The sequence below is a fragment of the Anabrus simplex genome, chromosome 3 (assembly GCF_040414725.1).
Source record: "Anabrus simplex isolate iqAnaSimp1 chromosome 3, ASM4041472v1, whole genome shotgun sequence".
Taxonomy (NCBI): Eukaryota; Metazoa; Arthropoda; class Insecta; order Orthoptera; family Tettigoniidae; genus Anabrus; species Anabrus simplex.
In genome coordinates this window covers 68,420,494-68,437,174 of record NC_090267.1, presented here as the reverse complement: position 1 = coordinate 68,437,174, position 16,681 = coordinate 68,420,494, and the positions used below count along the sequence as shown (strand labels likewise).

Here is a 16,681-nt window from a genome sequence, read left to right as displayed (position 1 = left end):
TTTAGCAGTGAAATTGTAGGGAGTCTTATTTCATGCATGCTACTGGTATTTGAAGAACTAGATGTTGCGGGGGAAGTTGCACTCGAATTTGCATTCAACAGAGTTTCCATCTTAGATTCTATTTCTAGGATGAGTTCTTCAGTGGATTCCCTATCTGCATCATGAACTTCTTCGGTATCGCTAATTTCTAACTGGGTTTGAACATCGTTGTATTCCTCCTTACTTGAACACAGCAGCCTTTGCCTAACTCGAATATCATTCAGATTTGAGCCTTCATTAAATGTACTGACAAAACTAGCTATACGCTTTATACGAGACTTAATAACTGCTCTCTTCTTTATGAGACCTTTTCGCTGGACTAGATCCATGGTGAAGGATAACAAGAAATAATGGATATATTATAAAGGACTGGGAATGCCAGACTACTTATAGATCAGGAGGATGTATCCATCCACAACAGGGCTGAAAACCAAAGAGCACTGCGCGTCTGGGCTGCAATCTTGTGGTCACTTCTGGAACTACTGCTACGAATCTGGATTACTACTCCTTGGAATCTCCACCAATTGGATTGGCAAGACTGTATTCGTCCGCGCAAGATGGCGGCAACACAAGCTTCAATCTCGAAGTTCAAAATGAATGAGAACTGTATTAGAACTCAGTTAATCACATCACAAGTCACAGTGTTTCTTGTAGAAAATGGCTGTGAATCACATACACGGCACGTTAGTTGAAGTCACTCATTTGTACCTTACTGCGCAGTACTTAGCACGTGGGTGGTTGTAAGTTTGGCGGTAAAACGAACACATTCGTACTTACACAAATGTAAACACTTTTCAATAAACTGTAATCACTAATAGGCCTAAATGCGCAGATTATGAGATGTAATATCGTCACTGAATCACATCGGGCACCGGAAGACCAAAATGTTCGGTCTCGTTTTCGAGTTGTTTACTCATGTTGAACGAGGCCTAGCTCTTCCCACAGTCCACGAAATGTACTTCATCATTAAGTGCAAAGTTAAGGCCAACATAATGTGCATTATATACTTAATTTATTAAAACTAATTACACTGTACAAAATATACATTAGGACGCTGTGGTCCATGATGTAGCGCACCTAACACAATACCGTTACTCACGCTAGTCCAAGTCTCAGAACGCACTGACGCCAGTGAGGCGCGTGACTCTGTCCCTCTTCCACTGGGGCTGTAGCAGTCTGATTGTGCTGACCTCAGCCGAAAATAAAACCACATGGCGTTCAACAATATCTATGGATTACAGGAAGAGCGGAGTGAAGATAAAGTGAAGCTTATATATAAAGTGGTGGACCTCGTCCAAAACAAGCCGAAACCTAACTTCAGTGACGTGGATATGGACGATGTCGAAAGAGTAGGAAAAGTGAAAGGTAGGAGCCCAGTGAAAGTGAAGTTGATGTCAACCATAATGGCGTATATAGTGTTAAAAAACTCAAGGAACTTACAATGTGAAAGGATTTGGATAAACAAAGACTTGGGAAGAGAAGGGATTGAGAATATGAAAATCTTACGAAAACATTTAGGTAGAGCTAGACACCAAGGCCTCAAAGCATTTATTGAGGATCAAAGGTTGGTGGTAACAAATGGTATCTGGTGGCGTGTTTGGTCTGTAACAAAACTAAAAGGTATGGAGGAAGAGCTGAAACAGGAAGAGGAACGATCGAAGCGGCCAAGAGATAGACAAGAGTACACCCAAAAGGAGGGAGGAAACGTGGTAACGATGGCTGAAGAGCCGAGACAAGAAAACAGTGCAGTGCAAGATAGTGTGAGTGAAATATCAAATGTGCAGTTTCAGGAAATGTTAACACATAGTGTTCCGAAAGAAAAAGAGGATCTGATTGCCGACCTGGGGACGGGGGGGGGGGGGAAGAAAGAGAGAGACCTTATGACCAAGGGGAGAAGCAGGAGCCTGAAAGACCATTGGGGAGAAATAAAGGTTTAGAAGATAAAGAGAGGAAGGATGACAATAAAGCGTCAAAGTATGATGGGAGGTGGGTAGAGACTGAGAACGAGAGGGCGACGAGAAGTAAGAATAAAGATGGTGATTTGGGAGGTAGGGAAACAAGCTGTAACTAGGCTGGAAGATAGGCTTTGTTAATCTTGAATGTGTATTGAGTAAGATAGGCAATATGAAAGTGGAAAATTTAATAGAAAGTTTTGCTATTGCAGCGCTTTTGGAAACATGGCTATAAGTAGGCAGGGAGATAACTCGGTTGAGATTCACGGTGAGGCACAAGTCAAGGAAGAGACTAAGTGAAATAAGCCGCGCGCCCGGAGGAATCGCGGTGCTAGTCATAGAAGAGTTGAACAAATGTATAGAGCCTATTAAGAGTGACATTGAAGGGGTTATGTTGGTAAGATTTAACATGGGGAGAGAGGCAGGGAGAGAGAAACATGTGTTCTTGGCGTTTGTCTACTGTCACCCCAAGGAATCTCCATATGCAAATGATAACTTCTTTGGGGAATTATTATTAGAAGCTAGTATCATTAAAGGGAGGTATGAGGAGGACGGAATATTGTTACTTGGAGACTGGAATGTCAGAATAGGCGAGCGACGTCCGAGGTATAGTAAAGAAGAAGAGTTGATCAAATCATTTAGGAAAAGGCTAGGAATACAACAGATAGAGAATCTGCCACCTGGGCGACTGCCCTAAATGCAGATCAGTATTTATTTATTTATTTATTTATTTATTTATTTATTAATTTATTTATTTATTTATTTATTTATTGATTGATTGATTGATTGATTGATTGATTGATTGATTGATTGATTGATTGATTGATTGATTGATTGATTGATTGATTGATTGATTGATTGATTGATTAATAGTAGGATCAGGAAGAAGTAGTAATGATAAGGTAATTAATAACTGCGATATAAAACTTTTAGAATTATGCGAAGTCGGGAATTTCTGCATTCTGAATGGCTATTGGCAGGGGGACAGAGAAGGTAAAATGACCTATATTACTGAACAAGAGGGAGAGAATTATTGATTTAGTAATGAGTTCAGAGGACTTGTTAGATAACATCAAAGGCATAGTGGTGGAGGACTGGATACAATCGCACCACGCTCCGGTATGGGTTAGTTTGGTGAGGAGAGAGGAAAGCAAAGAGGAAGAGAGAAAAAGTACGATAGTGTGGGGTAGTGGTTTCATTAAATATATATGGACAGCGAACTCACAGGGAGAGCTGGATGCACTTATGGATAAAGAAATACAATTAATTAGAATTGGCTGGGAAAGGGCGCTGAAGGAAAATATATATATATAGAGCGCTGGAGTTATTAGAATACCCTGTAAGGAGAGTGACACGGGCAGTTGAGCACACCAGAAGGAAAGAAATAGACGTGGATGGTTGGTATGACAGGGAATGTGAGATGCGCAGAAAAGCAGCGTTAGGAGCATTAAAATAGTATAGAGCAAACGGAGGCAGCAATTCCGTGAAGCACTTTTCAGGCTGAGGAAAGAGCATAAAAGTAAGATTGCGGAGAAGAAGAAGCAGTGGTTGAAGCACCAATCAGAGCTAATAAACAGGGAATGAAGAATGAATCGATCTAAAATATGTCGGAGAGAATAAATATGATCAATAAAGGAGGGAAGGGACTGAAGAAAATGAATATTGTCTATGTAAAGTGGGTGACATATTTCAGCGAGCTTTTAGGAGGAAGTGACAATTGGGAGCATAAGGATAGAAAGCAGGCCTTGTGGTCTAATATGGAAGTAAGTATACACAAACTAGATAGGTAATTCACGATAGAAGATGTACAGAGTGTGATTGGGAAACTGAAGATGAAATCAGCGGGGGGGGGGAGAGGGGGATGGTATTAGTAATGCATGCTGGAAACAAATAAGTAAATACAGCCAGATAGTAGAAGGAATTATAAAGCAATGTTTCTTGTTTGATTATTTAAGTGTTACAAATTTGAGATACATTCTAATATTTTAACCATATGTATCCATTTTAACAATATTTTAACCTTTAACCATAATATTCTAACCATTTATTAACATTTCAGGTCAGAGAATTTCCTCTGAGCCTTCACTTCACCGCTCAGATTACATGAAAATTCAGAGGAGAAAGAAGATAGGCCTTCAAAATGAACTATTAGAAATACAAATATATAAATCAAAATTGGAGGCTTTGAAACTTGAGAGAGCCGTGGGCTTACCCAAGTCGCAATACACAAAGGAAATTTCAAATTGTGATGATAATGTAGAAGAGGGTGTTTATTAATTATTAACAAATTAAGTGGCTGAAGAAGCTAATATATTATTTTGCATCTATATTTGATTATTTTTCTCATTTAAATTAAACATTAACATTAAAAGATTGTCTGTGTAAATAACTGCATTTTATCATATTATTTCACTATATATTTTAACTTTATAAGACATTATTTCACTGAATACATTAGGTAAGCCTTAATCTCAAGCAAAATGTTTAATGAGTTGTTGTAGGAGCCTATGTGCTGCTGGAAGCTGTACATAATCAAAATCTGGTTCATCATTTTTTTTACCCGGAGATATCCGCGGAGCAGAAAGAGGTGAAAGAAGGTGCGGGTGTTGATTGGTCTATCTACAATATCAGAAATTGAATTAAAATTTTAACAAATGTTATATTTCTCTTTATATCACAAACTTAACAAATCTTTCACTCAGGGAAATAATGAGGTTACAGGTACAAATAGCAATCTTGAAACAAGACTTGGTAAATCCAATATTAGTGAATTTTTACAGATTTTGGGCTTCAAGCCCTTTGTTCACAAATTTGGAGATACCGGATCCAGTTTACAAACTTGCGAAATCTCAATGTTTATACAAGGACGGAAATATCCCCTTTGAAGACCACTTGCTCCAATATTTACAATAGTTAGCATTCCAGAGGCACTCCTCAATGTAACAAAAACCCTAGAAAAGAGCTTACATGCTCTCAATTTCAAACAGACTACTCAAGGCAATATTACATCAAAAGGTTACAATCTCTGGCCTCTCATGGCACGATTTATAAGGGAAATAGTTTTACACATGGACATTTAGTTCCCAACCTACTGGGCCATCATGGAAGAAAGAACAGGTTAGATTACTGGCCCGAACACAAAATGAATGGAGGCGTATACTTGCACTCCTAAATGAAGAGTAAAATCCTAACGGGGCTCTCGATCGAGTGATACAGGGGCTAATCGCAAGCTACTGAGGTGACTCGAATGAAAGTTACTTTAAGGCATTATGGAAAAGAAGGAAAAGTAGAAATTTCCTAAAGTCACTGACATCCATTCATATAAGACAAGGCAAAAAAATAAATTACATGTTCATCAAAATTATACAACAAGGTTTGCACTAAGGGAGTGCAACACTTACTAATATCTGAATATAACAGCATTCCTGACAACATAGCAATCATCTCTAAAACCGTGCCATTTCGTAATAAGCTTAAGAAATACCTGTTAGGCACTATAATTGTGTAACAGTTACTTCTCTGATATTTATATTTCCAAATCTTAAAAGTCAAAAAGTTGTTCCTCCTGTATTGTTACTCTTATAATAATCCATTTAATAAAATCCTATCCATTAGGTAAATTGTGATACTTAAAGTATATGTAAAACCACTATAATTACTCTTTCACGTTTAGACCTTATGCGTTAATCCGCCATTGTTGTGATTATCTATGTATTGTTCCTCTTGACAGAGCTCTTGCTCTCTGGAACCCTATTTATCAATAAATCAAAAAAATCGTAGTCACTTCGAACGAAGTTGAAGGGGAACTCGAGAATGTAATGCACTCTTTATCCCCGAATTACAGTTAAAGATTTTATGAAATTTTACATTAGTTGATCGAAAATTTACATTTTAGAAAAGGCTGGTTACACAGTTAGAAATTCGGACCTTCCCCTCGGATAAGTTTGCGGAGACAGCAAGAAAGATAGTATTTATGTGACCATTACCTGGCTGATGTTCTGCCTGCCGAAGAATGAGTCGCCCCTTCTCCTACCTTAACACACACACACACACACACACACACACACACACACACACACACACACACACACACACACACACACACACACACACACACACACACACACACACACACACACACACACACACACACACACACACACACACACACACTCAGAAATACGACGGTCAATAGACAAGATAACTAAAAAGCCTCAGCTTATATACCCGAAGGGGAGGTTCGAGAGGATTATGGACTAGTCTGGACACACCCTCTCCGTTTTATTGGACAATTCAAACAGCAACAAGAAGCCTGTGATATGCTGAAAAACAATTACAGAAATTTTTAATTGGCCAGATTCAAAACTGGCGGAAAGAAAAAGAAGGGTTGCCAACCCGAAAATAAATTAACATTGATTAAGTTATGAAAACATGGAAACACAAAACTTCTTTAAATTATAAGTTCTTACACCTTGCACTAGAGTGCATGACCAGAGGTTATGAAATTACATTTATGGAGGAAAGTTTACACTTCTTGAAGTAAATAAACACAAAGCAAACAAATCCAGTCAGTTAAGGCAACTTCACAATTACACAGTTGCTTAATACTTCAGTAGTGACATCTTCTGATTAAAGTTCCAACTTCGTGTAGTAGCAGTTTCTCGTTTCGTTAGATATACAGCGTACTTTAAGGCGCATCTTTTGAATGTGCGGAGTTGAGGTGTACTACCCGGTACAGTTTTCACTTTCTTTTTCAACAGGTTGTATGTTAAGCACATTCTGACTTTGAAGTACTCTTGAAATATTACAGAGTGCAACACAACAAATAAAAATATTAGCTGCGAAAGTAGGGTTAACTGTAAGTGAGACATGGAAATTTCTCTTTTACGATAACAATAGCATTTTCAATTATCCGTCTTGTTGACTTATGAGCTTTTTTAAAACGCATAACTGAATGGTCATTTAAATTATCCAAGACAGGTGTATTGAGCCATTCCTTAAGTGGTACCCTGAATCACCAAGAATAGCATCTGGAAATGGACGGTAACCAGCATCAAAACGTTGAGAAGAGTGCTGTTTCTTAGTACGCGTGCGTCATGCACACTTCCAGGCCAGTTAGCTCTTGCATAGTAAAACTTAAGATTTGGTACACACACTGTCATGCAATTTATGGAATGGTTTCCATGCCTATAAATGAAGTCGTTCTCAAGTCCTACCGCAGGAGCATCAATGTTTATTAGTGTTCCATCAATACATTCACATACTTGAGGCATACTAGCAATAGCATGGAACTCTCGAATAATGTGGTCAGCTTCCTCTGGTCAGGTAACAACTGTGGGAAACTTGACAATATTCACTGCATTCGCAACTGAATGAACTGCTCTGCACATACTAGATTTTGATACACCGTGCATATCACCTACTGCAGGATATTGCCCTCCATTTCCTAACCAGTGTAATGCTATAAATAACTGTTGTTTAAGGGATAGGGCACAGTTTCTGTTAGTTGCATGTTGAATTTGATTACCTATATCTTGAAGGAGTTACTCCAGTTTTACTGAACTCATTCTAAATCTTTCAATTTATTCAAAAAAGGTTGTGAAAGCCAAGTTAACCCTACTTCTGAGAGTTCTTTTACGTCTTTTGCATATCTACTATTATATCTTCATCACTATCGCTACTACTATATAACAAATCCATGTTCCACACAAAAATAAAACACAAATCTTGAAAACTAAATTATTATTGAGTATTTAACGGCAAATTACACAGACTTGTAATCAACCTTAATGTCTCAAACAACTTGTAAGAAAAACTGTATTTTCTACAAGTTCTTGTACTCTACAACTATCTTTATGAAAAAAATATGAATTTTGACTTGTTGACAAATCTTGTAGCTTGTATTAATTCACTTGTACTCCAAGTGCTTTTATAAAACAGGAATTCTTTTTTCCTAGAACTTGTATGAAAAATTACTTGAAGCTTTATGAAACAAGCCCCTGTAGTCGTACGTCGTCTCCCATCATTACAGGCTCACCACCCTCTCTCATTCTTTATTTAGCCATCCCGACAAACATATTTTTCCCTTCTCCACCTTTGTTATCTTCACCTGAAAATAATGACATGAACATAAAAATGCCGTTCACACGTTCTCTTCCTCGCGAAGCGAACACGTTAATCAAAACACCGATCGGCACACGCCAACGAAGTTAAATAAATATTGTTTAATTTAATTGCAGGACTGCGGCATTACAATTACCGTTTGTTGCCTTGATATGAATTTACATTATGGTTCCATATGGGAATACCGTTAACTTGATTGACAATCTTTCCCTACTTGGAGATGCTATTATATAGCCACCCTTGGCCAAACTGCCCTTCCGGTGGGGACTAAGTGAGGCCGCACACCGGACGCGTCAACATCTGCAACGCAACATGAAAAACGACTCGCTTGTTTGTCGCACTCGTGATGCAGACTTGTAGCCGCACACCGGAGAAGCATGTGTCTGCATCAATACGCTACGCATTATCAGCTGTTAACATGGCCTCCTCGAGTGAAGATGATGTTTTGCTGTACATGTGGTTGAAATTGCGTAACAAGAGGAAAAGAAAATGGATTCATGATTTTAATATGTCGTGTGCTCAACATGGTGCTTATACCTTAGCGCATGATTTACTAAAAGATCCGGTAAAATTCCAGTCATACTACCGAATGTACCCCGAAAGCTACACAGAACTTCTTCAGAAAATTTCTCCATTATTAAGAAAACAAGACACAAACTACAGGAAGGCTATAAGTCCTGATGAAAAGCTACTTATAACACTAAGGTAAGTTCAAAGCTTAGAATAATAATTTGTTGTTAAAATAATTAAATTATTTATTAGATGATGAACACAGCTGCGAAATTGTTCATATTGACAAAATATATAAATAATATGTGTGCAATGTTTTGGTTTTTTCACTTATAACTTCATACCATACAGTGCTGTCTTTGTAACTACGTCTTATCAGTATGAGTGATCACGTTCTTCCTCGTTTTCTTCTGGTAAATTCTCTGCATACGAGAATGGTGAGATAGTATATGAGGAGCCCGTCTGACCACCGTAATGCAATACGGAAGTTGATGGATGGGAATGAGTATCACTACACTGAACATTCCTGGCTGATCCGTACAGCATGTCATTTAATTTTTGCTGCACAAACAACTTAAATGAGCTTTTAGCTGCAGGTGATAATTTAGCCACATCTGGTAGCAGGCTTTTGAAAAACAACTCATCAGGGTTATTACACTCCGCTTCAGCCGTACGCTTTGTTTTCATCTGAATATATGAAGAGAAAACTTCGTCAATATCCATTTTAATGGCGCTTCTTTTTGTATCTCTTCTACGTGTTCGAGGTAGCGGCTGCATAATTTCTTGAGCACTATTCTCCTCGTCGTTTTCTTTTGTCATGGCCACTGATGATGGTTGTTCCTCTGTAGCAGATTTCTCCTCTTCATACGGATTTTCTACGTTTCCCACTTGTCTTCTTGATTTCGTAAATGGTGTCAAAAACGCCAAGTAGTCTGCAAGAGAGTAGGGCTTTTTGGTTCCTGCTGCTGAACCACTGGTAGGAGCTTGCCTTAAATATCTGGGCCAACAGTTCCTACAGTTTCTCCATTTGTCTTTACAGGTGGCCACTGCAATGAGAAAATACACTTATTATTATTATTATTATTATTATTATTATTATTATTATTATTATTATTATTATTATTATTATTATTATTATTATTATTATTATTATTATTATTTATTTATTTATTTATTTATTTATTTATTTATTTATTTATTTATTTATTTATTTATTTATTTATTTATTTTATTTCATATAAAGGATGTCCTTGAGGCCAGAGCCCTATAGTAGGACTATACATACAATAGCTATACCAATGAATGCTTATTAACACATAAAAAATAAATTCACAACAAACAATTTATAACAAAAACAGTGCAGTTCAATGATATTAAATTTATAGAATGTGTGTATATGAGTGCAATTGTCAATAGTTTAATTTGGCTAAAATAATTTTTTACAAGCTTTTTAAAATTTAATTTAGCAGTAATAGTATTCATGGTCCTTTATTTCCAGGTACTTAGCTACTGGCAACAGCTTCAGATGCTTGAGCTTTCAGTTTAAAAGAGGAGAAACAACAATCGGCAAAATTGTGGATGAAGTGTGTTCGGCAGTATGGACAACACTTCAACCTGAGTTTATGCCTGCACCCTCAAAGGAGTTATGGGAGAATATTTCCGAAAGATATTTGGAACTCTGGAATATGCCTAACTGCATTGGTGCCATAGACGGGAAACACGTTCGTATCCAGTGTCCGAGAAACAGTGGCTCATCCTTCTATAACTACAAGGGCTATTTTTCTATTGTTCTATTAGCTTTGGTTGATGCAGATGGACTTTTCATTGTTATAGAAGCTGGTGACTATGGCAGAAACAGTGATGGTGGCGTGTTGCGAAACTCAGCTTTAGGAAGAAACCTTCAGCAGGGCACACTGAATATACCTGATCCCAAGAGGCTACCGAAAGATGATGATCACTGTTCACCATTTCCTTATTTTTTCGTTGGTGATGAAGCTTTCCCATTACAGAAGCATATCATGAGACCCTATCCGCGAAGAGAACTTACAAATGAAAGGCGGATTTTTAATTATAGGCTTAGCAGAGCTAGAAAGAGTGTAGAATGTGGTTTTGGAATGCTTGCTTCTAAATTTAGAGTTCTCGGTACAGCTATAGCCTGCAAACCTGATAAAATAGACAACATAATACGAGCAATTTGTGTTCTGCATAACTTCATTAGACTAAAAGACGGCGTTTTTAGTGAACCGAGTGTAACAGATAAGGATGAAAATACTGACAATACGATGCGTGTGTTGCAGAGATTGCAACCCTGCAACAGAAGAGCAACAGTTGAGGCTGCTGAATTAAGAAATCACTTGTGTTCTTACTTTATGAAACCAAACGTAGCCCTTTCTTGGCAGAATAAGTACGCTATAGAATAAATATAAATATAGCTGCACTATACATTATCAGTAATTCTGGTTGCGCAAGAAATGTTTATTCTTACATAATTAAACATGTAATTACTGTACATGGACCTAATTAATAAATATGTTACTGAATGTAAGTTACTTACCATTTAAATTTAATTCTTTGGACACTGCATGCCACGCTTTATCCACCTCGTTCTTATTCGAATGTCCTGGTAGCGAATAATCATATATTATTCGATATTTCTCCACGGATTGCACTAATTTAATGTTGATTTGTTCTTCATTCATGCTGGCACTTGTGTTCACTGGCACTGCTCAGAAAAAGCAGGAACAGAACTATACGAGAAGGTGTTTGCTTAAGACATGACGCATAGAAATGGAACATGCAGTGTCTTATCGCTCGTGTCTGCAGCAGGATGCTGATGATATCATCAAGACGCAGACCGGTGTGCGGCGATTTGTGTTTTTCCATTGCTTATCACTGTGCTCCTTTCTGATGCGTCATGTCTCTGTGTCGCTGACGTGACTTGACGCGTCCGGTGTGTGGCCTGCCTTAGTCTACACAACCAATTTTTACTATTCTTTTTGAGTAGCGTGCCGTAACTTCAAATTCTCTGAACACAATGCGGGATTGCAAAATGGCGCACCGTTCTTTTATAACATTTACTCCCACTCTCATGCATCTACATTTACGGCCAAAAGTTTACAGACACTTTTTCTACGCCATAAAAATGTACTTATGGCAGATCATGACGTAACACATAGTTGTTTAGTTTAGTAGCGGTGTTGATGATAAGCATTTTAGAGTTTTTCTTAACCAACTGAATTGTTAAATCACCTCATAAGCTAGGCCCTATACGTGGTCGATGTAACAGAGTTCGAACGAACAGGCGCTTCTTTCAACAAATTTCCCTCTGGAGCTATTTAATGGTCTAAAATCTTTACCATTAATGATCAAATTATTTCACTTACAATTTCCTGACGTTTACTACGACAGTTTCGTCACCAACTCTTCTTACAATGTACTTTTATCAGAAAATAGTCCCGACATATCCCTGCACATTCTACACTGCGGCTGACATGATTTCTCTAGCGTGAGAATGAGAATCACCACTTCTTTCTCCACGTGCCGTCTTCGGTCAGAGATAAAAATGTGGCTAGAAGTCATGACTTGTAATATACTGCATATGGGACCTCGTGTAATGACTTTATCACTCTGGCTCCTTCTGACTCAAAGGTCATAGGTTCAATATGAATGTCACTACGTATGTTAGTAGTTATCAGGTGTCGGTAAAAGAAATGACATGTGTAGCTGATGGTAAAATATACAATGCTCTCAACAAAACGAATATTTATTAAATTATACAGGAGCCAGTCCAAGTAGTGTTAGTGTAGTATGCGTACGAGGAAATGTATTGAAATGCTCGACGGGCTCATAGAGTTTCGTGGGGTAATCAGTGAAATGACGGACTCTCTGTCTTACCTCATATTTTTAAGGGAACACTTCGAACTTTGCGCTAAAAGGAAGACGAGTTACTCAAAAATTTTCGTTTGGAACTGTGAAAGCAAATTATTTATTGTTAGAGAAAATTCAAAGTGGTAACTTAGAAATAAGTACCGATAGCTTAGTGGTTATAACTATAATGTTACTACACTTCAAGTCCTAGAAAGTGAGATAAAAATTAGAATTAAGGGTGTTATAGGCATGCGGTGATGGTATGGAAAATTTCAGTTTGTTTGTAGTCAATTAGAAAAATCCGATTCCATCTTCACAGGTGTTGTTGGGCCCAATATGGAAGAAATAAACATGTTAGATTCACTTTTATAACGTGAAGATTTTGGTGGGCATATTGAAATGTCAGAGTCATATACAATTCATGGTTACAGTAAAAACAATATCCAGAAGGATAAGCTGTGTCACATGTTTAGCTCTCCTGCAGAGTAATGAAACAGATGACCCCTATTCTGAAAAACTTCAGATTTGTGTTAGTGGACCCATCAGATTGTGTTGTATGTGTCTGCAATACAGTGACATGAATAATTACCTTGTTGTTATCTGAATACTACCTGAATTGTGAAAATCATATAGAATTTCTCTTCTCTCTCTCTCTCCAGAGCTGCTTTAGGAAAAGATGGAAATTAATAGTTCTGGTTTGAACGCCCTCATTGTTGGCGTGACAATAACGGTCTGATAGATTGTTTATTGTCTACATTTTCCAATGTCGTGTAAATAATTATAGAAAGCAGACGAATGGCACGAGTTATGTCAGCTGTGTGGATAGAAACATTAAGTGGAGGAAGCTGTCAACGCTCCACAATAATTGAACTTGTGAGTACTGTTCATAAAGTGATTTGTTTTTACTGATGTTTACTGTGTATTTCTAACCTCAGTGAATGCATTTACTGATGTATGCGTTTCTTAGTATCATTTTACGAAGAGTGTGCATTTATTATAATCATCGTGTTGGTTTAAATGTGTTGAATATGTGGGAAGTCATTCAAAGTCGGACACGCCTCCTTTTCTCTGGGCCTCCACTTGACGGATAAGTTCAGCGTTGCCAAGCGTTCCTTCCGCCTTTAACTGTAGATGGCTCCGGAACTCGTCGATTTTCAGGTGATGATATGAATATAGATAGTGATGGGTTGCGACTGGAATTTTCTTTTTTTTTAACATTTTTATTCACAATCAATATCTTACATATACATACAGAGGTAGGAAAAGATACAGTATGAATCCTACATAAGGTAAACTTGTGTGTGGGCTTCAAAAATGCAATAGCTAGATTATGTACACCATGGCATCTAGTGAATATCATTTACTCCATTATCATTTTAGTTATATTTGACTACAGTCATTTTTTGAACTGTTTTCTGCATTTGGTGTAATAAACCGGAAGCTGGAAAGGAGGGACATGGGTTAAGGTGCTTGCTTGATGCTTGTTGTTTTAAGGGGCCTAACATCGAAGGTCATCGGCCCGAATGGGTTAAGGAGAAGGTTGGTTTCTTAGTAGAGAGGAATAGTGTGCTAGTTGATTTAAATATTATAATGGAAATTTGCAAGTTGATCTACTTTGTAATAATTGTTAATGAGGGTATTCAGATTGCCACTGATCACGTCCACAGGTAGTGCTTTGTATATCTGTGGCCCTAGACAACTTAGATTTCTTTGTCTAAGTAAAGTGTTCCAGCGTGGTATACGTCTTATTCCAGCTCTGTCTTGCAGCCCAGTGAACATTTTTGACTTGTGTTCTTTGCAGAAGAGCTGTAAATTTTTATATGTGTCGATTCCAAATGCCTGAGGAATCGGGTACCCTATTCCGGAATCGTTTCCTTGGAACTAGTAGCTTCATTTATGGTGCAGATACGTAAACATGTGCTGCACGAATGTGTTCTGTAATGTGAGTTCGTGTTGGTTTAAAACCAGGTCACTTTACAAGCCATGCCTGCTCTCATTGTAGTGTCCTGGTGTTATATACTTTAATGCGACTGTAATTTATCCGAAAATATGATTCTCTGTTTGAAACTAATCAAATTGTATGGATTGTAAACAAATCAACACGTGTACGGGGATTAAGACATAATATAACACTACTATTTCAACAAAATAAAATTGTACTAAAGATGCAATCTTAACTATATTAAGCAGTGTTGAAAAAATAGTAATTCTGACAGTTTCTCATAATAATATTTAGAAGTAGTATGAAATGTTCTTCTTCTTCTTTTTCTACTTCTTTTCCCACACCTGTGTGGTCGTGAGTGTGAAAAGTCTAACGCATGTTGATTTGGCCCTGTTTTACAATCGGATGCCCTTCCTGACTCCAACCCTATGTGGAGGGGTGTAATCACTATTATGTGTTCCTGTAGTAGTTTGTAGCGTAGTGTGTTATCTGAATATGTAGAGGAACATTTTGGGACAAGCACAAATACGCAATCCCCGGGCGAAAAGTTCTAATCAGAGGTGATTAAAATACCCCACCCGGCTGGGAATCGAATCCAGCTCCCTCTGAACCGAAGGGCTCAACGCTGACCATTAAGCCAATGAGTCTGACAGGAACACGAAATGTCCATTGCAAATTAAATAGGTATGTTACAAAACAAGTTGTGTACTTATTAAAATGTGCCTTATTTCCACAGACTTTATACGTTTATACTAGCGATATTTTTGAATACCACATTAGAAAATACAGTATAAGCATAAATAACAATGTAGTTTGCTACACTCAGTGTTGAAATGTATAATGTGATTTCGAGACAACCAGGATAAATTGTTATTTCATTATTATATGACATAATGCATTCATGGCAACCAATAAGACATTTCACTGTATACAAAGGAAATAATATATATATTTCACGTTCGAATTCGCCCCACTTATAATTATACGGATAATACAGTAGAGACAATACGCGACACATCCGGATTTTGCCTTGTTAAAATGGGAGACAAGTCGCAAGTGGCGCCCCTAGTGGCTTGACCTGAAGATTCGCGCTAAATTCAAATATCAATGGAAATATATATACGGAAATCGATAGATAATTTATGTCTAGAAAGAAAGTGTTACTAAAATGTTAACTTCCAAGTTGCTAAGGCAATTCTGGGTAAATGAATGAAGAATTATTTAACAGGTTATTATTTAAAGACTGAAATTAGACATATAATCAATACGTGAAATGGACTATCCCGGTCTAGAAAGCCAAGAATAACGGCCGAGACGATTCTTCGTGCTGACCACACGACACCTCGTAATCTGCAGGCCCTCGGGCTGAGCAGCGGTCGCTTGGTAGGCCAAGGCCCTTCAAGGGCTGTAGTGCCATGGGGTTTGGTTTGGTTTGGTTTGGTTTGGAAATGGACTGCTGTGAAAGGGCTTGATCTTTCATTTATGCATTACTTTTTTAGCTTTAGCATACCTGCCTGAACTTTCACGGCTAGATTTGTCTTTTTTTCTCATTTAAAAACATTGTACATAGGACACTTGTCAATAAAAATATCGGTACCTTTCTTACACACATGATTCAATGAATTTACATTCAAGAGCTAGCCAATTTCCCTTTTAACTTGAAGCCTACTAACAGAAAGAAAATCTATAAATTTAGCCGCAAAAACATTCAAAATTTCCCTATGAGCAGTACTTGCCATTACATTACGGTAAAGCAAATTCGCATCATCATATTGTTTCAACAAAATATGTACATTTCTTAAATCACCCATATTTTCTTCAGTGATTGACAACGCATTACGGCATTCCAAATGGGGTAACTTGGAACACAGCCAGCCACACTTATATGCATATGTATTTTCCTGAATTCAATCAAACCCAGATCACACCTACAACAACACATCGGTATTGAAGGTTAACTGCTGCACTATACAATAAAATATGCGTATTATATTTTAAGCCAGTTAAAATATGGGTCGTGCAGGTCAGAAGATTATGAAGTACTATAAATGTCTCTTTGTTACTGGAAGAATATATATGCAAACACAATATTACTTACATTTTCTTGTCACGAGTGAAATAGAAGAAAGAACACGCGTTCTTCTCTACTTCAAAGTTACTGCATCCAAACACAGCACAACCTTTCCCCGCATGTTGAGAGGAGATATCAAGGAATGACACATGCTACTATTTAATTATGTCAGCTCTT

At 37.6% G+C, this 16,681-nt stretch overlaps 2 protein-coding genes across 2 annotated transcripts; one reads left to right on the top strand and one right to left on the bottom strand.

Annotated features, from left to right (window-relative positions):
* Positions 1 to 8,394: 8,394 nt before the first annotated feature.
* Positions 8,395 to 11,121, top strand: LOC136866657 (putative nuclease HARBI1). Its single transcript, XM_067143775.2, has 2 exons — positions 8,395 to 8,819; positions 10,123 to 11,121. Exons 1-2 carry the CDS (start codon positions 8,461 to 8,463, stop codon positions 11,042 to 11,044), a joined length of 1,281 nt encoding a protein of 426 aa, XP_066999876.2. The 5' UTR covers positions 8,395 to 8,460; the 3' UTR covers positions 11,045 to 11,121.
* On the bottom strand, positions 8,983 to 11,431 carry LOC137498994 (uncharacterized). Its single transcript, XM_068226996.1, has 2 exons — positions 11,179 to 11,431; positions 8,983 to 9,670 (listed from the first exon to the last, which is right to left on the bottom strand). The coding sequence occupies exons 1-2, from the start codon at positions 11,321 to 11,323 to the stop codon at positions 9,000 to 9,002; spliced, it is 816 nt and encodes a 271-aa protein (XP_068083097.1). The 5' UTR covers positions 11,324 to 11,431; the 3' UTR covers positions 8,983 to 8,999.
* Between the last annotated feature and the right edge of the window lie 5,250 nt (positions 11,432 to 16,681).

What these genes read in the sequence shown, in the direction of transcription:
- LOC137498994 (XM_068226996.1), bottom strand. Translation starts at nt 11,323, where the DNA reads ATGAATGAAGAACAAATCAACATTAAATTAGTGCAATCCGTGGAGAAA. An exon ending in CAAAGAATTAAATTTAAATG is followed by an intron (nt 9,671 to 11,178) that starts GTAAGTAACTTA and finishes TTCTCATTGCAG; the next exon opens with TGGCCACCTGTAAAGACAAA.
- LOC136866657 (XM_067143775.2), top strand. Translation starts at nt 8,461, where the DNA reads ATGCAGACTTGTAGCCGCACACCGGAGAAGCATGTGTCTGCATCAATA. An exon ending in AAGCTACTTATAACACTAAG is followed by an intron (nt 8,820 to 10,122) that starts GTAAGTTCAAAG and finishes CTTTATTTCCAG; the next exon opens with GTACTTAGCTACTGGCAACA.